At 37.4% G+C, this 26952-nt stretch overlaps 1 protein-coding gene across 3 annotated transcripts in view; it reads right to left on the reverse strand.

Moving 5' to 3' along the window:
- Positions 1 to 26457, reverse strand: part of LOC131944527 (DNA ligase 3-like) — a 27384-nt gene extending 927 nt beyond the window's left edge. The window contains exons 1-21 of one of the 3 annotated variants that reach the window (XM_059305202.1): positions 26360 to 26457; positions 18696 to 19320; positions 18447 to 18572; positions 17877 to 18089; positions 17591 to 17697; positions 17325 to 17369; positions 17103 to 17189; positions 16876 to 16955; positions 16478 to 16555; positions 15872 to 16043; positions 14845 to 15000; positions 14407 to 14538; positions 14150 to 14229; positions 13873 to 13960; positions 13491 to 13568; positions 13145 to 13268; positions 12764 to 12918; positions 11474 to 11683; positions 10146 to 10391; positions 9744 to 9830; positions 8247 to 8405 (exon numbers count right to left, since the gene is read on the reverse strand). In XM_059305202.1, the coding sequence (XP_059161185.1) occupies positions 8247 to 8405; positions 9744 to 9830; positions 10146 to 10391; positions 11474 to 11683; positions 12764 to 12918; positions 13145 to 13268; positions 13491 to 13568; positions 13873 to 13960; positions 14150 to 14229; positions 14407 to 14538; positions 14845 to 15000; positions 15872 to 16043; positions 16478 to 16555; positions 16876 to 16955; positions 17103 to 17189; positions 17325 to 17369; positions 17591 to 17697; positions 17877 to 18089; positions 18447 to 18572; positions 18696 to 18981 (2709 nt within the window). In that variant the 5' untranslated portion in view covers positions 18982 to 19320; positions 26360 to 26457. Of the gene's footprint in view, positions 1 to 8246; positions 8406 to 9743; positions 9831 to 10145; positions 10392 to 11473; positions 11684 to 12763; positions 12919 to 13144; positions 13269 to 13490; positions 13569 to 13872; positions 13961 to 14149; positions 14230 to 14406; positions 14539 to 14844; positions 15001 to 15871; positions 16044 to 16477; positions 16556 to 16875; positions 16956 to 17102; positions 17190 to 17324; positions 17370 to 17590; positions 17698 to 17876; positions 18090 to 18446; positions 18573 to 18695; positions 19321 to 19591; positions 19725 to 26359 lie in introns of those variants that run through there. The other 2 variants (XM_059305203.1, XM_059305201.1) reach the window with 2 other exon arrangements.
- Between the last annotated feature and the right edge of the window lie 495 nt (positions 26458 to 26952).

Raw genomic sequence — 26952 nt, forward strand, 5'->3', positions numbered from 1 at the left:
CAAACGCAAAACCAACCAAAAACACAAATACAAACCCAAACAAAAAAAACACAAACAAAAACGAAAAAAGAAAGAACAAAAACGAACCAAATTAAAACGCAACCACTAACGCAAACCCACCTAAACACAAAGAAAACACTAACGCGAACATAAACGCCCGGGGCGGAATCACCTGTTTTAGCTTAATGAACGACTATAGTACCCCAACTTATTCACAGTCTTTTGCACTCACTTAAACGAACGCGCCTGTTTCAATTTAATAAACAATTTTAATAGTCCAAGCTTATCCGTAAAATACCTACAACATTTGCACTTGATCAATCCCCGCTAATTATGTAATTATTTTTTTTCCCAACACCAAAACAAAGTAATTAAAAAGTAAATTATTTTCACGGAATGCAATGGTTTTATAAAGGGAAGTAATTGTGTTTTTCCTAATTTATCAAAGGGAAGTAAGTGCTATAGGACTAAATAAAGACATAATTAGAATTTTTGTAAAAGATGATATTTTTTTTAAAACTTGTGTTTAATGAACATGCCGACAATTATTACTATAATTTGAAAAATGAAAATTATTTCCCAACACTTTCAATAGTAATTTTTTAGCTCATAAATTTAGACAAATGCGCACGATAATTTTCTAACACTTAAATTCGTACAATTCCAACGACATACAAATGCATTACATACAGAACTGAGCTTTATATATTAGATATATATATATATCATTTGCTTGTCCTTAACTGTGTGATGATGAAACACATTAGCTGAACATGTTTGCTTTGCTCGCTTAGCTGTGCCTATGTTGTTTTTATGCCTCACGGTCTATAGGGGGGAGGTCCAAAAAATAAACGGCATGTCTATTAAAAAATCCTAGCTGATTGTCTCATCTCAGTTAGGTTTAAACGTGTTTGTAATATTCGTAGGTATGTATATCAAACGCATTTAGTTATGCAATTTAATTAGACGCGCCCTTACACCAAAACGTCTTTTTAAATTATTAGTAAAGCACTATTTAGGATCTGACGGTTCATATGGCTGATGAAGTATAGTTTATCTGTTTCTGTGAACTCTGTCTATGAAGTAAAAAAAAAATGGTCGACGCTATGTGCAGCCATCTTTGATTCCCTAACTCGAGTCAGGTACCCATCAGAGCTGGATGGACACTGTGACGTCAGAATGAGTACAGCCCTTAAGGTCAGTGTAACCCATGGTTTATGATTAGGTTATGGCTCAAGTACTGTCACAGTCAATGTCACTAGTATATGTAATAATATAAGTACAGAGATGTGGAAATTTTAGCGTATGACTCATTTGCTGAGGGCTTTTTTAATTACAGGACGTTAATTAATTTTGTAACCTTGTGTAGACTTCATCAAGAACATGTCTAACGTTTATATACAACAAACTTTACACACGTCGCAGTCGGAGAGAAATCTTATTCTTCGTTCTTAATTCTAGTGTTGGGAGGGATTTCCTCCAATACAATTAAGTATGACGTGTCAACCTATGCGCCATATAGGCCGTTAATTCCTATTTCAGCCAGCTATTTTTTAAATTTGGATTTGCTTCCATAGCTTTTGTCCAACCAAGAACAAACTACAAGGCAGCAGTTGTTTGATTTTTGGAGTTGTCTCCCCTAGACGAGTTGTTGTCCCTAGCTATCGAGCCTCACCTGCCAGGGAGAATCGGATGGATAATTAGAGCAGCCTTGGCCAAAAATTTGTAATGGCCGATATAAGACAAGGCCAAATGTAACTTAGGCCAAATCATCAATCTAACAAACAGCGATTATTCATCAACTAATATAATCATGGCCAAGGAATGGCTGAAGATTGTTTAATCTTTATTCTATCCACGAAAGATGGCCAACGAACCGCTTTAAAAAAAAAAAAAAAAGCCCCGACCCCGGCCAAAGATTATTTACTCAGCTAATCTAGCAAACGAGCTTAACTAGGCTCATCTGACCATGGCGGCGTGGTAGATTAGAGCTGCCCAGTCAGGCGGCTAACGTCCAAATGACGGGGCAGGGGATCCCGTCCTAACGAAGCACGCGCCACTGGGCGGGGAGAACATGTTCTCTACTGCAACCATTAATCACAGTCAAAAGATGGGACGGCCTGCCCGGGTACCGCCAGGTTTCGACAACTAGACTTCATCAGAGTTGTATCTTTGACGTCATGGACTTGTGAAGGGGGTAATTGGCTTGAAGCAATATGACCTTCAGGGTGAGGGTGGGCGGGTGACAGGAAATGGGGAGGAGCAGGACTTACTTGGAGGCAGGGTTTCTTTCTGACCTTTTTATACGGGTGTTGAGGGGGCTTTTAACTTCCGAGGAGCGCACTTATAATTTCCGGCAGGCGAAAAGGACAGTGATGGAGCAGATTTTGAGGGAGGGGGTATGGGGGGAAGAAGGGTTTTGAGCAAAACTTGGTTGGGGGGGGAGTGTGGAAGCAAAAACCCCAAAGAAGAAACTACGTGAAACAGCTTAAGTAACTACAGAGAAATACAGAGGCAAACTACATATTGCAGATATGGCAAACTAAACTGCAGATATGGGCTTAAACCCTACAGATAAACAACTACAAAAAGCAAATTACAGATAAAGACCTACAGATATAGACCTACAGATATAGACCTACAGATAAAGACCTGCAGATACGGACCTACAGATAAAGACCTACAGATAAAGACTACAGATAAAGACCTAAAGATAAAGACCTACAGATAAAGACCTACAGAGAAAGACCTACAGAGAAAGACCTACAGATAAAGACCTACAGATAAAGACCTACAGATAAAGACCTACAAATAAAGACCTACAGATAAAGACCTGCAGATAAAGACCTACAGATAAGGACCTACAGAGAGAGGGACTATGGGTAACAGACCTAAACACAGTAAAGAATAGAAAGAAACCTACAATGGCTAGGGAACTAAATATAGAAACCTGCAGACAAGGGAACTAGAATCACACTTGACCGGCCAACAGTAATGAATGAAACCACCTATACATTTCAACAGAGGGAGGACCTTCAAGTGCACAACAAAGCAACATTCACTTAAAAAGAAGCCATGATAGAATAATTTTTTTTGGACGGGACCTCGGGTAATGATGTATACAAAAATTTGTCAGATCTATATAATATTCAGTGCATGCATCCATTAAAATGATGCTGTTTTCAGCAGGCCCTAACAAGGAGCTAATGAGATTTGATCGATAACACTGTGCGAATCAATCGGGCGCAAGGGGCGATAATTTTCAAGTAAATAAGGGGAGTTAACTCTTCAGATTTAATATTTTTTTATTATTATTTTAAAACCTGGGTAATTTCGAAAGGGAAATGTCAAGGGTGTGTTGTGATTAATAGGTAGGGTAAATCGTCAATTTAATAAAACATTAAAACATTTTTTTAATGAGGGAGATGGATATTTAAAGATATGGGTTACTTTTTAACTGTTAACAGACGATAGTAGTTCTACAGCCATTGCTGGGGGGTAAAATATTGACATATTCACGTCCTATTTCCAACTGATCGGGTATTCTGTTCATATTATTATTTCACATAAAAGGCATAAGGGATGATTTAGAATTGTGTTAGATTTTGTTAAATGGTGAAAGGGACGGTGTGAAAACATGTATTTTATTTTTTAACTAAAATTCTGTTGTTTTTTTTTTAATTGCTACATTGACATAAGTACGTTGATACTACTAAATAAGTGATTCTTTTAATTATTTCAGTATAAAATTGTGCGAAAGTTTCATATGAAGAAGTAAGTAAGCGATTTCCTCAACATGGATTAGGCTCCAGCAATTTATATTTCCCGTAGGCCAAAAGTGCCAACCAGTACAGTTGTTCGTGGAGGGTATTAATTCTATAGATTTTATACAACAAGAAGTGGTGGGGTTCTACGGAAATGTATCTGTTATAGGGGACACGATAGGTAAAAATTACATTTTTAGTGTATTGTATGAACCCCAAGTCTAGCGAAGATTCAACTTTAGTTTTAAAAATACCCCCTCTCCCCACTCCCAACATCTTTATCAAAACATAATATTAAATGCAACTTTTCACTACCCATACTTTTAAAAATTAGTTTTAAAGCAGCACACTATCATAATATGTCTATCAAAATACGCGCTAGGGAAATGTGGGTCACGTGACTGGGCAATCAGGCTCCGGGGCGTCACATGACAATCAGGCTTTGTTTGTGGCGGGCTCCAGGATGATAAAAAAGGGGAGCTAATCCGCATTTGTGATAACATCCAATCATGTACATATTTCGCTCAGCCACTCTCCAATCTAATATGAAAATAATGAGTTAAGCCCCTTTCATAGCACGGCGTCCCCCGGTTTCATCAGCGGGCAAGTGTTTTTCTTAGGCGTCATCACAAAGGTCACGTGGTCGAAAGGGCCAGATCTCGTTTGCCGCGAGAATTAAACAAATAGCCAGGCCAGGTGGGGAAGTACTTGTTGTATAATCGTTCAACACGTCTTAAAAAATATGGGCCTGTATTTCGTCACGGTAAAAGTATGTCGTGTTTGTTTCCAGCTTTCTTCGGCAGATATTATCCATTAGTTTTAACAATTTTAGGAAACATAACTCGTGTTACAAAGGTTATCTCCACTGCCCCCTTTTATTTATTATTTTTTTAATTTTTTAAAGCAGTGATTTAACAGTGATAAAATAATCAATTTGAACACGATGTTCACGAGCCACTAAAAAGGAAAGCAAATTACAATGATGAGCTGCGCATGCTCACCCGAGAATGTGACCAAAAATATAAGACACGTTAAAGAGACAGGTCGTGTGTTTTTTTTTAGACTGATCACATGATCATGGGAGTTCACATGCTGGGGTGACTTCCCTTGTTGTAGTGTTCTTGATGATGGATTCAGAGCTCATGTTTTAAGCTGTAATGCTTTATTCACTACTTAGGTTAATTCACTTCTAATGATTAATTCACACATAATGATGGATGATCTTTTGAAATAAAGATGAATTCATTCATAAAAATGAATTCAATTTTTTACTTAAGATAACGTGACGAATCCCTGTCAAATGACTATCTGGATGGAGGATGTCATATTGTTACCACATAAATTCTTAGGAATTTTGGTCAAATAACAGCTGCTTGAAGGGTAGATTCCATCATAATTGTACTATAAGAAAGCAATGTATGTGTTTCTACAAGTGTGTGGGTATGTCTACATGTAGGGGGTGGCAAGGGGTTGAAGTGATGTTACCCTGAGAGTTCTTGTCAGCGGCCTATGTATGAGTTTTTAAAGTTTAGCTTCTGTTTGCTTTCAATGTGATTAGCTACATTCAGATAGAGTAGATGAAGTAGACCTCCTGTAGCCACAGTACAGATACAGATATTGTGTGGCCAGCACAATGTCAGCCACACATCATCTACTGAGCCAACATGAGCCACACATTACCATTACAGGTGGCCCACTGAGCCAACATTAGCCAAACATCATTACAGGTGGTCCACTGAGCCAACACGAGCCCCATATTACCATTACAGGAGACCCACTGAGCCAACATTAGCCAAACATCATTACAGGTGGTCCACTGAGCCAACACGAGCCACACATTACCATTACAGGAGACCCACTGAGCCAACAGTAGCCAAACATCATTACAGGTGGCCCACTGAGCCAACACGAGCCACACATTACCATTACAGGAGACCCACTGAGCCAACATGAACCAAACATCATTACAGGTGGCCCACTGAGCCAACACGAGCCCCATATTACCATTACAGGTGGCCCACTGAGCCAACATTAGCCAAACATCATTACAGGTGGTCCACTGAGCCAACACGAGCCACACATTACCATTACAGGAGACCCACTGAGCCAACATTAGCCAAACATCATTACAGGTGGTCCACTGAGCCAACACGAGCCACACATTACCATTACAGGAGACCCACTGAGCCAACAGTAGCCAAACATCATTACAGGTGGCCCACTGAGCCAACACGAGCCACACATTACCATTACAGGAGACCCACTGAGCCAACATGAACCAAACATCATTACAGGTGGCCCACTGAGCCAACACGAGCCACACATTACCATTACAGGTGGCCTACTGAGCCAACATGAACCAAACATCATTACAGGTGGCCCACTGAGCCAACACGAGCCACACATTACCATAACAGGAGACCCACTGAGCCAACACGAGCCACACATTACCATAACAGGAGACCCACTGAGCCAACATGAACCAAACATCATTACAGGTGGCCCACTGAGCCAACACGAGCCACACATTACCATAACAGGAGACCCACTGAGCCAACATGAACCAAACATCATTACAGGTGACCTTCTGAGCCAAAATGAGCTAAACAACAGGTTTAACAGCAAGTTCAACTTGACCCAACCATTCTCATGCCTTAACTAAACTATTAACTGATACATGTTCAGGATCTCTCAAAACTTTATCTACTCAGCCTTTCTCAGTACCCATCATCTGGCTCTTTACCAATGTGTGTTTAGGATCTGTTGAACCTTAACATCTGCCCCTTACCTCAGCTCTTCCCAGTACCCATAATGTGACTTTATTAACTCAGCTCTCACCAGTACCCATAATGTGACTTTTTAAACTCAGCTCTTCCCAGTACCCATAATGTGACTTTATTAACTCAGCTCTCACCAGTACCCATAATGTGACTTTCTTGACTCAGCTCTCACCAGTACCCATAATGTGACTTTCTTGACTCAGCTCTCACCAGTACCCATAATGTGACTTTCTTGACTCAGCTCTCACCAGTACCCATAATGTGACTTTTTAAACTCAGCTCTTCCCAGTACCATTAATGTGACTTTCTTGACTCAGCTCTTCCCAGTACCCATAATGTGACTTTCTTGACTCAGCTCTTCCCAGTACCCATAATGTGACTTTCTTGACTTAGCTCTCCCCAGTAATGTGACTTTATTAACTCAGCTCTCACCAGTACCCATAATGTGACTTTCTTGACTCAGCTCTCACCAGTACCCATAATGTGACTTTCTTGACTCAGCTCTCACCAGTACCCATAATGTGACTTTCTTGACTCAGCTCTTCCCAGTACCCATAATGTGACTTTCTTGACTTAGCTCTCCCCAGTAATGTGACTTTATTAACTCAGCTCTCACCAGTACCCATAATGTGACTTTATTAACTCAGCTCTCACCAGTACCCATAATGTGACTTTCTTGACTTAGCTCTCCCCAGTACCCATAATGTGACTTTCTTAACTCAGCTCTTCCCAGTACCCATAATGTGACTTTATTAACTCAGCTCTCACCAGTACCCATAATGTGACTTTCTTGACTCAGCTCTCACCAGTACCCATAATGTGACTTTCTTGACTCAGCTCTCCCCAGTACCCATAATGTGACTTTCTTGACTCAGCTCTTCCCAGTACCCATAATGTGACTTTCTTAACTCAGCTCTCCCCAGTACCCATAATGTGACTTTCTTGACTCAGCTCTTCCCAGTACCCATAATGTGACTTTCTTGACTCAGCTCTTCCCAGTACCCATAATGTGACTTTCTTGACTTAGCTCTCCCCAGTACCCATAATGTGACTTTCTTGACTCAGCTCTTCCCAGTACCCATAATGTGACTTTCTTAACTCAGCTCTCCCCAGTACACATAATGTGACTTTCTTAACTCAGCTCTCCCCAGTAATGTGACTTTATTAACTCAGCTCTCACCAGTACCCATAATGTGACTTTCTTGACTCAGCTCTTCCCAGTACCCATAATGTGACTTTTTAATCTCAGCTCTCCCCAGTACCCATAATGTGACATGCTGGTACTTATAGAATTGCAGGTAAGAGAGCCCAGTGACTTCATAATCTTATCCCATTCAAACACAAAACACATGGGGCAGATGAAGTAGAGTTCATCTGTTCAATGACCTCGGGACACAGGGGGATAGTGTGGTCAACACTGTGCTCAACCGCCTTGGTTTTCCTAACGTTAGTCAATTCCCATCTGAGCTGGGTGAATTCAGGAATATCCGAGATCCAAACTCGAGATGTTTTGGTTAGCAGTTGAAAGCTCACACCTAGCTTTGAAACAACCTGCGTTTTTATACCAATGAATTTTTTTTACCCCTCTAACCTCAAACCTTTAAGAAATCTGGCATAAGGAGATACATTTTTTTAAAGTTAATTTATGTCCATTAACATCACTCCCCCCCCCCTCCCCCCACACACACAAACAGTGACTGACCTTGTCCGTGGAGGGGAGGACAACATGGGTGGCTGTGGCCGCGTCCATCTCATGGACCAGGTCACCATCGAAGGCCAGGATGTAGCGCTGGAGCTCTTTGTGTTTGGGCACAGAAGGCAGCAGAACAATTTTACACCCAGCAAACACATTAGGCAAGTCCTGGGGTGGTGGAACAAACAAACACATTAGGCAAGTCCTGGGGTGGTGGAACAAACACATTAGGCAAGTCCTGAGGTGGTGGAACAAACACATTAGGCAAGTCATGGGGTGGTGGAACAAACAAACACATTAGGCAAGTCCTGGGGTGGTGGAACAAACAAACACATTAGGCAAGTCCTGGGGTGGTGGAACAAACAAACACATTAGGCAAGTCCTGGGGTGGTGGGACAAACAAACACATTAGGCAAGTCCTGGGGTGGTGGAACAAACACATTAGGCAAGTCCTGAGGTGGTGGAACAAACACATTAGGCAAGTCATGGGGTGGTGGAACAAACAAACACATTAGGCAAGTCATGGGGTGGTGGAACAAACAAACACATTAGGCAAGTCCTGGGGTGGTGGAACAAACAAACACATTAGGCAAGTCCTGGGGTGGTGGAACAAACAAACACATTAGGCAAGTCATGGGGTGGTGGAACAAACAAACACATTAGGCAAGTCCTGGGGTGGTGGAACAAACAAACACATTAGGCAAGTCCTGGGGTGGTGGGACAAACAAACACATTAGGCAAGTCCTGGGGTGGTGGAACAAACACATTAGGCAAGTCCTGAGGTGGTGGAACAAACACATTAGGCAAGTCATGGGGTGGTGGAACAAACAAACACATTAGGCAAGTCATGGGGTGGTGGAACAAACAAACACATTAGGCAAGTCATGGGGTGGTGGAACAAACAAACACATTAGGCAAGTCCTGAGGTGGTGGAACAAACACATTAGGCAAGTCCTGGGGTGGTGGAACAAACACATTAGGCAAGTCATGGGGTGGTGGAACAAACAAACACATTAGGCAAGTCCTGAGGTGGTGGAACAAACACATTAGGCAAGTCATGGGGTGGTGGAACAAACAAACACATTAGGCAAGTCATGGGGTGGTGGAACAAACAAACACATTAGGCAAGTCATGGGGTGGTGGAACAAACAAACACATTAGGCAAGTCATGGGGTGGTGGAACAAACAAACACATTAGGCAAGTCCTGAGGTGGTGGAAAAAAAACATCATTAAAAATAATTACCACCAGAAAAATTAGGTCAATGTTTTTAATCAAATGTTTTTAATCAAATGCAGCTAATCAATAGTATTTCATAATTATTGGAGAAAATAATAAAGCAAAGAATTAAAAATTGTGTCTAGAAAGATGAAAAAACATGTCAGATTAAAACATTTTCTGGATATTTTTTCACAAAAAAATAAATAAAAAACTTTAATGAATAGCTATAAAGAAACAATAGCAAACACATTTTTAAAAAAAAAAACTACAACGCCTACAAACTTACAGATTTTTTGCTTGTGCCACTAGAGACAGATTTAGCCGAGTCAGAACCCTCCAGTTTCTTTGTGCCATTTTTCTCTTCAGGCTTTTTCTATCAAACACATGCAACAAATGTTGAAGTTGAATCAGAAAACAGAAAAAATTCAACAATTCTACTAGTTTCTAACATCTGAAGAGACACTAATAATAGATGAATTCAGTTATCAGCCAATGACCTAGACCTATTGTCAATGTATGTGCTGATTTAGTATAGATATCTATAAAAATTACCATAGATAGCAAACAATTATTAAAGAACAATAGTGTCTCTACATATTTGTACAAGATGGTAAGCAGTTATAAGGCAATTTCTAACAGTTTACTGTTATCCTAACATAAAAGTACAGCAATAAGAAATGTGCTTTACCTTTTTCTTCAGTATTTCATCATCAGCATCTTTTTCAGGAGGACGTTTTTTGACATTTTTAACAGCAGAACTCTCTTTAACAGGACTGGGGCTATCATCTATTGGTAGTGTATCATTGTCCACATCCACACCACCATCACCATTATCATCACTCCCTTCCCCATCATCATCATCATCACCCTTATCTTTTCCTAAAGCTCTTTGCATATTTAAGTCACTTTTTTCTTTGGATTCTTGGAAAAGTTTCTGTTTAAAAACAAAATCCACACTAAAGTAAGAATGTTACTACAGAGTTCCTTTCAGCACACATCTCCCACATTGGAGCAGGTCCACACCCCTCTCTCTTCTCCCAGGGTCAAATAGAAAATATATAATCTATATATAATGTATATAGAAAAATATATACTTTTACCAGTGTCCACACTACCTAGCAGTAGAGAGTAGAGAGCTGGACTGCTAACCCGTAAGTCTCGAGTTAAAATCTGAGTTCAAGTCAATAGACTGTCCCTGAGTCCACCCAGCTCTGATGGGTACCTAACTCACGTTAGGGAAAATAAAGGCGGCTGGGCATAGTGTTGGCCACACTATCTCTTCATATGCCGAGGTCACAGAAAAAGTGAACTCTACTTCACTTGTCCCGTAGACCGTCAGGTTTGAAAGGGAACTTTACACCTCCTCTGAAATATTTAGAGCCACCCCCCCCCCCACCCACCCACCTAGAAAACAAATGTCTGAAAGAAACCAGAAACCATGATGACAGAGCTGCCTGATATGGCGTGGTTGAGTGGTAGAACACACCATTTCTAAACCAATGGTCTAAAGTTTGGTTTCACAGCATGAGTCAAGAGGTGCCCTTAGAACCACCCAGCATATAACTAAACTCTAGCTGGGGAAAGTAAAAGCAATCCCTTAATTTACCATGGTCATAGAAACAGATAAACTCTACTTCATCTGTTCTATGATTATAAGGTCTGCAAGGGTTAGGGTACTTATTATTTAAATGTAAATTATTTTTTAAACAGAGTTATAAGCTAAGCTAAAGTGACAAAACACACCATTATATTAAAACTCTGACCTTTAACCTAGGTAAATTTGTGTACCAATCACAGCGCACCAAAACACAAGACACAACACACAATCTTATTAATGATACTCCGATCTTTAATTTAGGTAAATCTGTGTACCAATATTAAAACTCTGACCTTTAACCTAGATAAATCTGTGTACCTATATTAAATCTAACCTTTAACCTAAGTAAATCTATGTACCAACATTAAAACTGACCTTTAACCTAGGTAAATCTGTGTACCAATATGTAAAACACTGACCTTTAACCTAGGTAAATCCGTGGCCTCCTTCCATGTTTTGTCATCCCGAAACTTCTGAACTCTGGGAAAGCGGATGGAAATGCCATCCGCTGTGTGGATCTCAGCCTGGCTGAACTCCGCTCCTATGACTTCCCACACTGGGGCTTTCTTTGGGTCAGCCACCACAAAGTCTGGGGTCAGGGGCTTTTTGATGTTCAGCCACTTTGGGACCTGGTTGTTAGGGAAAGAAAACAATTGGTATATAATCTTAGTAGATTTGTGACCACCGCTAGTGTAACAAAAGGATGTATGTGTTTCTATAACTATTGTGGAATGCCATCAAAAATGAGGTACTATGGATAAATCAACAGCCAGCTGAAGAAAAGATCCTCTAGACTTATTAAAAGCGCCCCCACCCCCCACCCAGCAATTTTTTTCGTGACCCCAGGGACAAACTTTCGATTTGCACCCCCCCCCTCAAACTTTCAATTTGGTTTTGCAACCCATTTTGGCGCCCTGGGCAACCGCCTAGTTCGCCTTATAGGTAGCGCCGGCCCTGCCTCTAGAGAATATATAAAAGGATTGGCCACACACTCAGAAAGCCTGTATCCAGCACAACAAGACAGGTGCACACCTAGAAACCACAAGGCAATAAAAAAAACCAACCAAGCATGACCAGGTGATGTGACCAGGTAGAAGACACTAAGAAGATTGGATGCAGATTGGAAAAGTTGGAGAGACTAGGCCAAGACAGAGATGCTTGAAAAGCTCTTGTCAGCAGCCATTGTCTCAGTAAGGGGGTGACAGGCTAACCTAGTAGTTGATATGCCAAGAGCATAACAAAACATGTATGCATTTGTCTAACCATGGTGGAGGTGTGTATGAAACAAACTTTAAATGATTTAAAGAAGTCTTGCTGAATGATTTAAGTTTATTTCTTAAATATACATTTTTTATAGAGACAGTAGTGTTTGGTAAATCAGGTTTTTCCCTTTACATAACATGAAACACTCTTGATACAAAGTAACCTAAAGGTGGTCAATCAGAAAAATCTTGATACTACTCCTTCATATAACGACATTGAACTAGCTACTACTAAATACTAATCTTTACATGACCTACCCCATCCAACACCACATATTATTTTTTATTAGACCTTAATATTGTATTATAAATTCCTTACATTTGCTTCTCTTACCCCAATTACAGCCACATGACATTTTTTTTTTATCTTAAAACTTATGAAGTTTGTCCCCAGTAAAAATCTACATAGTGATGCTTAACTAGATATTTAATAGACGGCAGCATTACCTGAGAGAAATCTTTACTAATTTTCACCATATCTAAATCTTTGTTCAAGGTCTCTAGCATCTTGTCGTCAAAGCCACTCCCACACTTGGTCACAGTCACCCACCTGTTTTCTCTAGGGTCAAGGACACCCAACAGAAACACTGACATCATACCACCTGGAACAGAAGAATTTGCAAAATACCACCTGTCATAGAATCAATTGAAAAATAGGGACAAAATACTAAACAACCATTTTTAAAAGTTATTAGAGAAATGGACATAGAAAATAAAAGTACATTTTATAGAAAAGGTTTTCTACTTTAAAAAAATAAATTTAAGGTTGATGGGACAAATAATAAATAACTGCAGCAAAGACAAAATGCAAATGAAACAGAAACATACCTTTATTTCCTGTACCATAATAAGCACCCAGTACCACCAGATCTGCTGAGTCAGCCATTTTCCCTTCATGCAAATAATCTTTCTTGACCTTTAGCCAGTGTCGCTTCCCTGGCTCGTACAAACTCTAGGGACAAACGAAAACTAATATTATTAGATCGTAACCAAACATAAAATTTAATATCCTTTTCAGTAAGAAACTATTCCTATAACTAATGTTTTTAACAAACCAATGGTTACAACTATAATAAAAGCTCTACTGCTTCAAAGAGCTTAAACTTTAATAAGCAAAGATGTATGTATAGAGAGCATTCTAAAATGCTGAAACTATTTTACCAAGAAAACTCACATTGACATCTTTTAGTACAAGTCCCTCTAAGCCTTCACGAAACACTCGGCCCATCAACTCCTGTAGATCTGATGGCTTCTACAACAACAAAACATGCAACTATAAGTATACCTATCTTGAGATTATTCATCCTAAGTTAATCTTTGACACAGATTATACTGCACATGATGTGATATCTCCACAGATGTTAAAAATGTCTTTTAACATATTTTTTAGTTTATGTTTATTTCAATATCAAAAGGTGTAACATATTAATAAATTCATAAAAATTGTATCAATTTTATAAGGAGTCTGATTAATTTTTGTAGAACATGCATAGAAAGTTGTAAGAAGTGCAAAGAATTATTTGTGGTGGGCTCCCATGAGTAGAAATGGTGATTACCTTGATTAGTTTAATCTCTGACAGGTGTATATGATTTTTTACTGTTGTCATATTCTTTTCCAGTATTTTTCTTCTTTCTTTTATAGGCCTGAAAAGAAAAAAAATATTTTAAAATGAGAATCATACTGCTGAGTTTTCAAATACTATTGAGCACAACTGAACACTACTTGTTCTAAGGGAAGCTACTCATCTTTTATTTTAATATCAAAGATGGATAATTAATATTTTTTGTGTGCATGTCTAAATTTGTCTCAGTTAAAAAAAAAAGGTTACAAACTTTTCCATTAAGTTTTCATTGTTAATCAGGAGACAATCAAACACAAACAGACAAACAGTTGCATCTTTAAAAGCTTCTTTCTGAAATTTAAAAATAGTAACATTTTTCAAGAATTTGTACTCCATTTTTAAAAGTTGTTTTTATTAATTTTGTAGATATTTTTGCTTTAACAATTTTCTGATAATGCATTTTCACCAAAATCGAAAAGATTGTTCAAGCATGTAACATTAATTTATTTTAAAAAGAACATAACATACCTTGTGGACACCCAGAGTTCCAAAGGGTAAAGGATTTCCTGTTTTGTTGTCAACCAATAGAACTTCAGCATCCAGAATCAGATCACTGCCAGTTGGAAAAGCAGCTGGGATATAATCTTTAAAATGTTGCACCTGCAGAACCATAAATGTGTTGGACAGATTGTTTATTTTAGAGTAATACGCGCAGATGAAGAAATCAGGAAGAAAATATGGGTTTATATGGGGCACACCTCTGCAAACAGTATTACTAGGCAGGTATTAAGGTTGAATTTGCAAGGAAAATAGAAAAAGAGGTCGACCACGTAAAACCTGGAGAATTTGACTTTGAGGCTGAAACTACCTGGAGTGAGAAGAAGGCACAGTACAGAGGACTATGGAGACTCTGCCAATTAAAGACAATATGGGTGATAGATAGTGTGTGAATGAATGAATGTGTACCTTGTGATTTACAACAGGTTTAAGTGATCGGCTGTAGTACTTGAACTCATGGCCCTGTTTGTGTACTTGTACACGCTCTCCGTCATACTTAATTTCGGCATAGAACCCATTTGGACACTTTTTCATGGCTTGTTCAACAGATCTGCATGCCTCAGCCTATGGAAAACCAAATCTTATCAGTCCATTAATATATTAAAATTTTGTACAAATTACCTGGATTTAAAGTAGTTAAACTCTATAGAATTTTTAATGTTAAATAAATCTCTGTCGAGCAGCCAAAAAAGCATTTAATGTAAGTGATGGAAGTTGATTTAATTTGTGAAATAACGGACAGATACTGAACTTGAAATGTTTTAGCACTTAACATAACCAAAGTTTATGATTAGGGTCATGGCAGAGCTTACTGCAGGTCAATGTAGGTTTGGTGACTGCAGGTTGCTCTTTTGAACCTGATGGTCCATGGGGCAAATGAAGTAGAGTTTAGCTGTGACCTCTGTATTTGAAGTGATCAGCAGTATTTTCCTGAGGTGAGTCAGGTACCCATTAGAGCTGGGTGGACTCAGGGACATTGTACGGACTAAAACCCAGATTCAAACTAGAGACTTTTGGGTTAGAAGTGGTATGCTCTTCCATTCCACCACACAGTTCCATTCTGTAGGTTTGGTTACTGCAGAAATTAACTTTTTTTTTCTCATCTCCTGTGCACATCCCAAATGCCTATCATCCCCCAAGAGTGACAGTGCACCATCCAGCCCACATATCTTGACGGTCAAAATGCTTCATATTACCTTTGTTAGCCCATAATGTTTTTTTTATAATTTCCGAAACACAAATATAGGTTTTAATGTTGGCTAGTAGTAATGTTTAACAAAAAAAATTTTTAACTTACAAAATGTATAACAAGCCCACCTCTCCTCACCCACAATACGACTCATCAAGTCCGAGTACAGCCCCCCCCTGCAATAAACTTTCACCAAAATAGTCCTTAAATATCGTCCAACACTGTCAATTAAATAATTCCACTGACCAGCATAGGTAGAACAGGTGTCATTAAAGCTGCCCTGATGCTCAGCTTGCTGCTTAAACCAGGCTTTGATCCGCCTGCACCAAGTTTGTTCTCTAGAATTCTGTCAATGACGTCTTGCAGGTTTCGAGAGGCTTGGAAAGCTGCGTAGGCGTTTGGGTCAACAGCGTCAAGGCTGTGAAATATTTGATACGTGAACGTTAAATAAAGTAATCAGCTGTAAACATGATGTACCTGAACATGTCATTACTTTTTCATTAAACTTTGCCCAAGTGACAGAAAAATCTCTCTAATTATAATGGATACTAATTAAGTTAGTGTGTATACTCAGAACTACTTTTGGACTTGAACTTAGAACATTTAAGATATCAGTACTATGGTCACTTATAGTGTTAAACCACATAATCCTTTAATTAAACAATTGTTACCTTAAATGATAACTCAATCAAAATTCGGATTGAATTAGCATTGGTTCATTATAAAATAATAAAATCTTCTTTACTAGTACCCTTAACATTAATAAAATTAGTTTGTCTAAAAATGTAACAGTTTAACTGATAGTAGTTACTATACTATTGCTCTTTGATTCTTCTCAAGACAAGAACTTACATGTGTTTGGCTCCAGAATTGATTCTCAGATCATGTTTGATCAATCGGATAAACATCTTGAGATCATTTGCTGTACATCTGTGGGTCAAGATAACAGTAATTTTATTTCAATCAACAGATTTTCAACAGGTTTATTGTGTCCATTTTATTCTCATCTAATTATAAAAAGAAAATAAATTATTGTGAGAAAAATCAATACATTATATTTAAAAAACACAATGTTTCAATATTTGTTGTAATATTATTAAATAAGTTATTGGTGTAATTACAAAAAAGTGTTTATCCTCAAATTTAAAGGCTTAAATAGATAGATTCTAAAAGTAAAATAAACAGATTGCTACAGGCTGTAAGGATGTAAGGATTGACTTTCTGATGTAAATCATTCAAGCAGTAATTACCTCTTTGTTATTTTGGTTAATAGTCTTTGCTGCTCTTCTTCTCTTGTTAATTTGGAGAGTTCTTCCAAATATTTATCTACCTAAATAGTGAATACATGTTACTGATATTTTTTTAAAGGAAAGATTACCTAAGGAATGTTGCTCTGGATATTTACATTTAATATTTATATTATAGCTGTATTGTCACTTAATGCATTAAAAGAAAATAAACCTTCCTAAAAACTTACTTCCTGTAGACTCAGTGTGCTCTTCTTCTGAGGAGTTATAATCTTACTTTCCTCAAAAAATATTCTTACAGTTTCTGCTACATCGCCCTAGAAGATGACAAAATGCAAAATAATCTTTAAAAATTTACATCTAAAGTAGTTACTTTAAATATTTGAATAAGCACACAAACAAAAGAAAATTATAAATATATAATTTAACAAAAAAATTTGCACTTTAGTTACCTGGTCCAAATCTTCAACCATCTTCTGTAAACTTGTTCCAAAAATCTACAAACATAAAACAAAATAACTAAATTTTAGACAAATTCAATATTATCATGATTAATGTTCCCCATGTGCCTTGGGCGAAAAGGGAAAAGATGATGTTACATATTTTTGGATTATTTTATTTTTATTTAGTTAATTACTTATTTAAAACAAAACCTATCTCTAAAAAAAAAAATTAACCGTTAACAAAAAGGGAAAAAACTTAAATAAAGTTAACTCACTTGGCTGAAGAGCTTCACAAGCTGCTTGTTATTTAGATTATAAACAGTCTTCACCACTCCAGGGAGAAGGTGTTTAATCAGAAGGTAAAGATCTCCATGGAAACCATCTGGAATTTATTCAAAATAAACACAATATGGTAAATATAATTGAAGTTTAAATTTTATATTATTTTAAACTTATAATAATAAAGATAAACAATTTTTAAAAAGAATGTGAATATTTTAGAATCTATTTTTAAATTGGTATTTTTAAAAACCTTTTTGTCATTAAACTAGCTGGAGTTACCTCCACTGCTTCCTTTTGTAATGTACTTCTGTACAAGATTTGTCTTCCCTAGATAACTGTTTTCTTCAGCGATTTCAGCACACAGTCTGCGGAATTCACGGAATGAATTGTCCTTTTCAGATTTTTCATCATCTTCAGTGGATGTCTTTGATGTAGTTGCAATGTCTGAATGTGGTTTTGATGTAGATGGTACCCCAGGTGACTGCTTGCTGCCTGAAAAATATTTAACGTATGTTCAATGAGTTATTTATGTAATAAGGGCCCAGCATTCAGAATGTAATTACCATTTATCTTTTAAAAATGTTGTAAATCGTCTCAAGACCTAATAAAAACAATGTGTTACAAAAATGTGTATCAAGACACAAAACAGTTTCTATGAAAAATATGTGAAATATATCAAAACTTTCTTAAACAAGAATTTAAGAAAATATGTACAAATAATTAGATTCTATTTTGTCTTCTAGGTATAAGTGAAAATTAACTCTGATCTTACTACACAGTGATTATTCTATATTCAGCCTAATATATCATAAATAATACAACATCATTGAGCAATGTATGCAAAATGACCTGTATCGAAATGAAGAGTTGACTGCTTTTTCTTCTCACTTTGTGTTGGTGTTGTCACAGGTTTTTTGTTCTCTGGTGTCTTCTTGGGTTTGGAGGGAGTTTTGTTGCCAGATTTAGCTTGGTAGTCTGAAGCATCAAAATAATATTGAAAATACTGATCAATTTTCATAACAGTTTAATAATGTACATGTACAATTATTTCTTCAATAAACAATTTCTCTTATAAAATAAAAGCCAGCAAGGTAATACCTTCTATAAGTTTCTTTATAACCTCTTTATCTTCCTGTTCTAGATCCCCAAAGCCTTCTGCGTCCTCCGGGTCTTCTATTTTTTTGGTGGTTGCTCTGGCCCTCACGAACGTTTCAAATAAACAGGATGGATGAAACCATTGTTTCATTTCCCCACCATCATCAGAGAAGGGGTTAGGTGTCACTTTCCCAAGCCGCAGAGCTCCTTTGTCGATTTTTGTTTTGCACTTTTTACAGCTTGATGTGCCAAGCTTTGCATAGCCAACAACAAATTTGTTTTCAGCCATCGTTTCATCAAATTCGTCAGAAATGGAACAAAAGCTTTTTATGTTCTTTGTAACAGGAATTACACATACATTATTTGATGTTAGAGACTTATATGATCGGAAGATAATGTTGTGGGTTTTTTCAACATGTAATTTTCCAACAAATTTTGGCTTTAAAACTTTGTTAAGGGGTGTATTACACAGACAATAATCTTGACAAATTAGCTTTGGATTGGTTTCTCTGTATACACTGGCTATACACCATTTAACGTTCCTTAAGTTCTGGGTAAAGCAGCAATGAATACTTCGTTTTAGAATAAAGCATGATAATGTTGAGGCCAGCTTTTAAAGCTTCCACCACTGCAAAAAATAACAGAATTTTGTTTTATCAAGAAAAAGTATTAATTTTTTTTAAATATAATAAATAATACCTATATAGATCTATGACTTTAGGGGCTTAATTAAAATGTATTATAATAGACTTCATATGTTAGTATAATGTATAGTGCCCTATACTATGCCATAGAGTATTACTAAATAAGGCAAGTTTGGGTCAAATTTAACTAAATTAAAATTAGGCTACAGAATAATATATTAATTAATATTCTAGATCTAGTGCTTAAGTACTAACCGAGAATAGAAGTAAAGCACTAGAGTTACTCTAGACTGCCTGCCAACCTAGACATTGATTTCATTAACTCAATAACTGCATGTCACTATTTTATTTTGTACTGTGTCTGTCTAATCACTATTCACCGATGAATATTGGAAAATAGATGCTTCGAGTTGTCTACAGTTCTCAACTCTAGACCTAATTTCAAAAATTTGTAAATTAAAATTTAAAAATAGGCCAAATAATAAATTGAAGTTCAGCACCACTTAATTTTTCAAGATTTAGACTAGATCTAGATCTAGAACCAGACCACAACTGACTCAGTAGCAGATCAATCGGATTACTTTAGATACGGGGATAAAAGACTCTCGAGTGACTCACTGAGTCTCCCAAAAATATGTATGTTGGGTTGTTCGTAGTATTGAATTGTAATCTTGACTAATTTTATGGTTAGAATTCAAAGTTAGGCATATGTTATTAGTATTATGTTAGGACTAGTGACTAGGGTTTGGGTTAGGGTTAGCATTGGGATGATTGAGATTAGCAAGCAATGTGTGCATTTTAGTAATTTTAGTTCGAAGTGTCTATTCACAGTCGACTGTGAATAGCCGTATTGGGTCTATTCACAGTCGTGACCGTTTTTGATGGATTTAATGTTAAAAATACTCAATTGGGCATGAAGATGTGTGTGGTGGGGGGAAATTGCTTGCTTTCTCTATTCTTCTTGTTATTCTTCTATTAGTTTCCCCCTATAGTTAACTACTGTGACGAGGACGAGAACTCTCATATCCGTACAGTAAATAAGACAACTCGAATATCAGTTTGATTCACAATATTTTACTTATTATACATCCGATGCTTAACACAATATATACTGCTTGTCTACACCTACTGTTCAATGTTTCCTACACTATTGTCACTATACTGTTCCCTAACTCTACACTTGTACACGTCCTCTCACTACAAATTCTCAACCCCGACTGCTAGATTCAACTGTCTCCTAACCCTCATCGTCCTCACTTCTTTGTCTTCCCCATCCGGTCTAACCTAATTTGCATGTCGCCACAGTTCTGTCGTACCTGATTAAAATGTCAGACCCTGCTAATAAACTACCCCCATTACGGTCACCCAGGCTAACTAGATACGTGTCTGCTACACCTACCCCCCACAATGATGTCGCCCGTAATTACAATCTAATTCTAATCCGTGCTTCGTCGATCGTCTCCGTCACGTACACTGTCTATCCTACACCTGCATCTACGCCACCACATATTCCTCCCCCCTTTCAAATAAAAAGCTAATTATATTAGCTTTTTTTATAGTTAGTAACTTGTATCAATAACTGTGTAACCTACAACGATGAATAAAGTACATATTATATCAATACACTCATAATATAGTAATTCACATCTTTCAACAATCAAGTAATGTCACAGTTCTTAAACATCCGTTGTCTTCATTAAGCTTTGATTGATTGATCCCTATGAAATTTTTTTTTTTCACTGATAAACACACTTAATTGACCGTTGCGGCCTGGTCGAAAAACTGAACGCGACCGTGCGCAACGATTCTCTGGCTTAAAGATATTTCACAAAGTTCTGTTTCTGCTTGTCCAGTCGATGTTTTGATCTGATGAACTGCTCCTGTAGATGTGTTGATCTGATGAACTGCTCCTGTCGATGTGTTGATCTGATGAACTGCTCCTGTCGATGTGTTGATCTGATGAACTGCTCATGTCGATATGTTGATCTGATGAACTGCTCCTGTCGATGTGTTGATCTGGTGAACTGCTCCTGTCGATGTGTTGATCTGATGAACTGCTCCTGTCGATGTGTTGATCTGGTGAACTGCTCCTGTCGATGTGTTGATCTGGTGAACTGCTCCTGTCGATGTGTTGATCTGGTGAACTGCTCCTGTCGATGTGTTGATCTGGTGAACTGCTCCTGTCGATGTGTTGATCTGATGAACTGCTCCTGTCGATGTGTTGATCGGCTGATCTGCTCACGTTGTTGTGCCCTTGATGATGTTCATGTGTATTTGTCCTTGTAAATGTGTTGTGGTTTGCTGTAGCAAATTTAGAGACGTGGTGTTTGTTGTCGACGAGTTAGTTTTACGATGACATCAGAATGGGGCATCACACGATACGTCATAGCGGCTGTCCCTTTATGGTTTTCTGAGAACACATGAATGGACATTTCCTATTAAACATATGCCTCGTTAGCGTTGTTTGTGCCGACAGACAAATAACCTTCCTCTTATAAAATAGTCCCACCAAATTTTGATGTGCTGGTTATTTGTCCACGACACACTACATAACAACAACAATGGTAACTACATTATAATCATCAACAATAATACTAACTACATTATAATAATCATCAACTACATAATTGGTCTTCCAACAGAATTAGATTAGATACAAATAAAGAAAAGACATGTGTGCTTTGCGTGTCACATATCTGTAGTGCAGGAGCAGCTCTCTGCCTGTGACTGTAGACTGTGCATAATCATAAATATTCAACTTCTCATGGAAACTTTAAGACATTCTTCTCTTTATGGTTATAATGGAGCAACTCTCATTATACTATGTAATGACAACATCTTCTTTCTGTAACATCAAAAGTGACCCATCGTTTCACGCCGATATTTTCGACGACTTATATCATACTGTTTGATAACTTGAATTTACTTTACTTGTTAATCCTTGTGTAAACGTTGTTCAAAACCGTTCGTAAGGAGGTGTGCGTGGTCCAAGTTCTGTCCGTCATGGGGTAAAGCACATGGGGCGCTAGGTTAAGGTTAGGGTTGAACAGGTCCGTCGTCTGTCTTGTACTCGTGTGCAGGTCATTTCTTTAGGCTCTGTAGTTTCTTGTACTTCTGACATTATCTGATTAAGTGCTGACCAGGAATAGTAGTAAGCTCTCTCACCAATTGAATTATTTAGGACATATTCTTCATTTTCATTGTTGACTTTTTTCTCTAATCTGAGCAATCTGTCATTAAGTTGATCATTTTGTTTTCTCAAACTGAGAACAACTGAGCCGATTTCTGTGATTTTTTTAGACAACTCTTCAATAACTGTGTTCATGTCTAACACCAAATTATCACCCCTTTTCTGTAGATTGCACATCGTTCTGTCTACTGGTTCGATAGAACTTTGTGTGTTGGCCTGTTCGCTTCTTACTTGTGTTGTGTGATTTATGTCATTCTCAACTTGAAATTGTTTGACACCTCTGATGTTGCCTATGATAAGATCGTGTGGACCATATCTAAACACAACAGCTTCTACTGCTCTTGTTGCTGATGGCGTGCTAATTTGGATTATAGCTGTTGGCCAAACATATGTTATGCCGCGTGAACTCTGGACAAGTTGTGTTCTGCCTGTGTATTGATGTCGTCTAACAAAACAGCTTCTAACCGCTATTGTTGAGCATCTTGTGTCTCTTATAGCTCGTGCAAATCTGTTATTAATCTTGGCTGTAAATGTGTCTTTCCTGTTGCCGGCTTCACTAAAAGATGTCATGTATGCTGATCTATAAATTGGTCTCTTGTATTGACGTCTATTCTGCTCTATATTCCGCTGGAGTCTATCATAATATAGTTTTTTACAATTTATCTTTTTATGACCTGGTCTATTACAGTAGTAGCATCGAACATTGTGGTAGTTCTTTTGTCGCAAATAGTTCATCTGCATGTTGTGGTCTGTTGTGGTATCTTCTTTAACTGAGTGTGGCGTATCAATTTTTGCTGTAGGCTTGCTCTCTGTTTCACTGTATGAGGCATCTGAATCGTAGTAATATTCATAAGTAGATCTAGGTAGCTCTGCTTTTTGTTGTAGCGTTGACTCATGGTGTTTAGGTTGCTGTGACCGATTCTCTAACTTTAATTTATATTGACGTAGTTCTTCTTCTACTTCTTTTCGTCTTATTTCTACTTGTAGTCTCATTTCACTTATTTCAAGTTCAGTTTGTTTTTCAATCTCGGCTTTAAAAAGTTCAAATTCTTTTTTATTCTCGGCTCTACGAAGTTCGGATTCTTTTTCTTGTTCTTTCCGAGCCTCGGCAAACATAAATTCAACTTCTGCCCCACGTTTTTTCTCATCTAACTTAGCTTTAGCTTGAACGGATTCTACTTCTCGTTTGGCCTCAAGCTGAACTCTATAGCGAGCTAACGCCACTTGACATAGTCTTTCCTGTTCTGCATCCTCTAAAAGTCTTAATTGGACTAACTCAAATAATTTATCTTCATCGACAACTTTGTCTTGCTTTCCATCTTTGTTCTTCTTCAGCGATGGTTCACCAATGGTATATGCTAAGCCTAACTCGGGCTTAGTTTTATTTAGAAGTTCATTAAATGGAGGCATGTTTTAGTGTGATGTAATATAGGTGATGTGTGGAAATAAATGGATATCAAAATAACTCTAACTGAACAGGACGATACACATAAATGGACGAGAGTAAAAATAGATGTAGCCTACCACAGTACGTAACACGTGACAGGTTATATAGAAGAAAATGAGTTACATTATAGACTATAGACACGATAATGCGAACATTACGTGATACAGCTAACTATAAATATGTACCTCTTAAATAGCAGGCCTACACCCAAAGTGTCCTATAATTAGGAAGCCTCAGCCAATTTAAGAGTAACAAACCTATAAAAGCTAATTACTGATAGACAAATACAAAACAATAAACAAAAATACTGGTATAATATCCAGCACAGGATCTAAAATCCCTGTTGTTTAAATAAAATTAGAGGAGGTACTTATCTTTGCTTCATTGCGATAACTTGTAGCACTTCTGATAGACACAATATGTTGCAACCATCACTTCTGGTCATATCGAAGTTCAAACAACACTTCTGTACGGATTACGAACCACTGTGCTCCACCAATATGTGGTGGGGGGAAATTGCTTGCTTTCTCTATTCTTCTTGTTATTCTTCTATTAGTTTCCCCCTATAGTTAACTACTGTGACGAGGACGAGAACTCTCATATCCGTACAGTAAATAAGACAACTCGAATATCAGTTTGATTCACAATATTTTACTTATTATACATCCGATGCTTAACACAATATATACTGCTTGTCTACACCTACTGTTCAATGTTTCCTACACTATTGTCACTATACTGTTCCCTAACTCTACACTTGTACACGTCCTCTCACTACAAATTCTCAACCCCGACTGCTAGATTCAACTGTCTCCTAACCCTCATCGTCCTCACTTCTTTGTCTTCCCCATCCGGTCTAACCTAATTTGCATGTCGCCACAGTTCTGTCGTACCTGATTAAAATGTCAGACCCTGCTAATAAACTACCCCCATTACGGTCACCCAGGCTAACTAGATACGTGTCTGCTACACCTACCCCCCACAATGATGTCGCCCGTAATTACAATCTAATTCTAATCCGTGCTTCGTCGATCGTCTCCGTCACGTACACTGTCTATCCTACACCTGCATCTACGCCACCACAATGTGTAGTTGAGCGGTCATGGGGAGTGGCTGTTGTGCCGGAAGGTGGGGGGTTCAAATCCATCAGATGTCATATTGCTATGACTCCTAATGTATGCCTTTTAATCTTATTATTAAAATATTTTTCACAGTTACTTGAGTTACTCAAGGAAGGGTTATTTTTGTTCATTTTTTTTTTTGTTGTGACGTAATTGTTGGCATATCAGCAAAAAAAAAAAAAAAAAAAAAAAAAGACCTGTCCCGTAGATTTTTGCTAAGAAAAAACCAACAAAGTGTGATGGAAACTGTGAATTATAGCTGATGAAAAAGGACATCCTATTTCACCTGATATTTATTCTATGTGATAATGTGAATTTTTAATGGTAATCGATAGTTGAATAGCAATGTCAATAACCAATTAAACTGATAATACTTAGGCCTAATTAGTATTATTTATTTAAAAATTACTACATCTATTATTCTAGCAGATATGTCTGATATGAGCCTAAAAGCTAAACTAAACTTTAACCGTAATAACTTTTTTATAATAAAATTATAACAAAATAAAAATAGCACTGCTCTCTTAATCTACACCTCACTCCCCAGTCACAATAAATGCTTTTATTATTGTAAGATATTATTCACAGTTGAATTTAGCATGAAATGACAGCCGACTGCGAATAGCCGTATTGGGGCTATTCACAGTCGGCTGGGAATAGCCCCAATACGGCTATTCCGAACCGGCTGGGAATGGCCTTGGCCATTTTAGTTTTTAGTTAACTACCAGTAACCTTACACCCGTTTTTAAAAAAAGATTCCATTTCATTTAGTGACATTTAGTCACTTCAATAATTAATTAAAAAATAAATTATGGAATTAAGTTATTAAGTCTATTAAATTAAATTATGATCAGACAGGTATAAAAATTCCCCTCCCCCCCCCCCCCCCCCCCTAGAGTCTAGAATAGTCTAGATCTAGTCTAGAGGTATCTATCTAGACTGGATCTAGAGATATAGATCTAGATTTCTAGATCTAGAATTTAGAGAATCTAGAATCTACTATTCTACTTCTTCAACTAGAATCTAGTCTACATCTCTATTCTCTACAATAGTAATAGTAATACAATAGTAATGACAACTGACTGATGATGCAGACACTCTTGCGCTTCTGCTACTTTTAAAATAATTAGGCCTAAATATAATTATTAATTGAATTAGGCTTAGATAGGCTAATTCTAAGAGTTACTAGATCTAATTATCTAGATCTAGGCCTAGATTAATTAAGATTCTACTTGCTGAAACTAGTAGTTACGGTTAGAATCTACCTGCTTCGACGTGGATTTGGATTCATTCAAGATTGCATTTATTTTCCTATTGTTTCGTGTACCTATTCTTCAGTTAAACTTTTTATCTCAACTTTGGATTTGCAATCGTACCTTAGTTTTGGATCATCTTTAATTATTCGTGAAAGTCATGATGCAATTAAAAAATTAATAGATCTACATGTAGATCTACATGCTTTTATGGGACAAACAATAAAATTTAAAATTAATAAAGGTCAATTAAAAATAAATCGCGTGCAATTTCGTAGTCGGTATGCATATTTAATTTTATTTAAACTTTAGGCCTACAAGTAAACAGCGGCTCCTCCTCGTTACTAAGGATATGGAAAAGCGTCCTTCTCAACAATATAATCCCCGTGCCGTACAATAAGCCGTAGATATATAGTATAGAATCCATATATATTATAGATCTATAATTCAGTGTTTCTTCCAGACTTTTTTCTCCGGGGGGGGCACTTGAAATCTTCGGGGGGGCGGTAAACTTTCTTCGGGGGGGCGGACACAGTTAAAAGTATATATTTTCTATATAAATTATATAAATTTCATTTCGTTCGGGGGGGGCGGTAAAAAATTTT

The sequence above is a fragment of the Physella acuta genome, unplaced genomic scaffold (genome assembly GCF_028476545.2).
Source record: "Physella acuta isolate Inbredline_101_S28 unplaced genomic scaffold, ASM2847654v3 ptg000495l, whole genome shotgun sequence".
Lineage (NCBI taxonomy): Eukaryota > Metazoa > Mollusca > Gastropoda > Physidae > Physella > Physella acuta.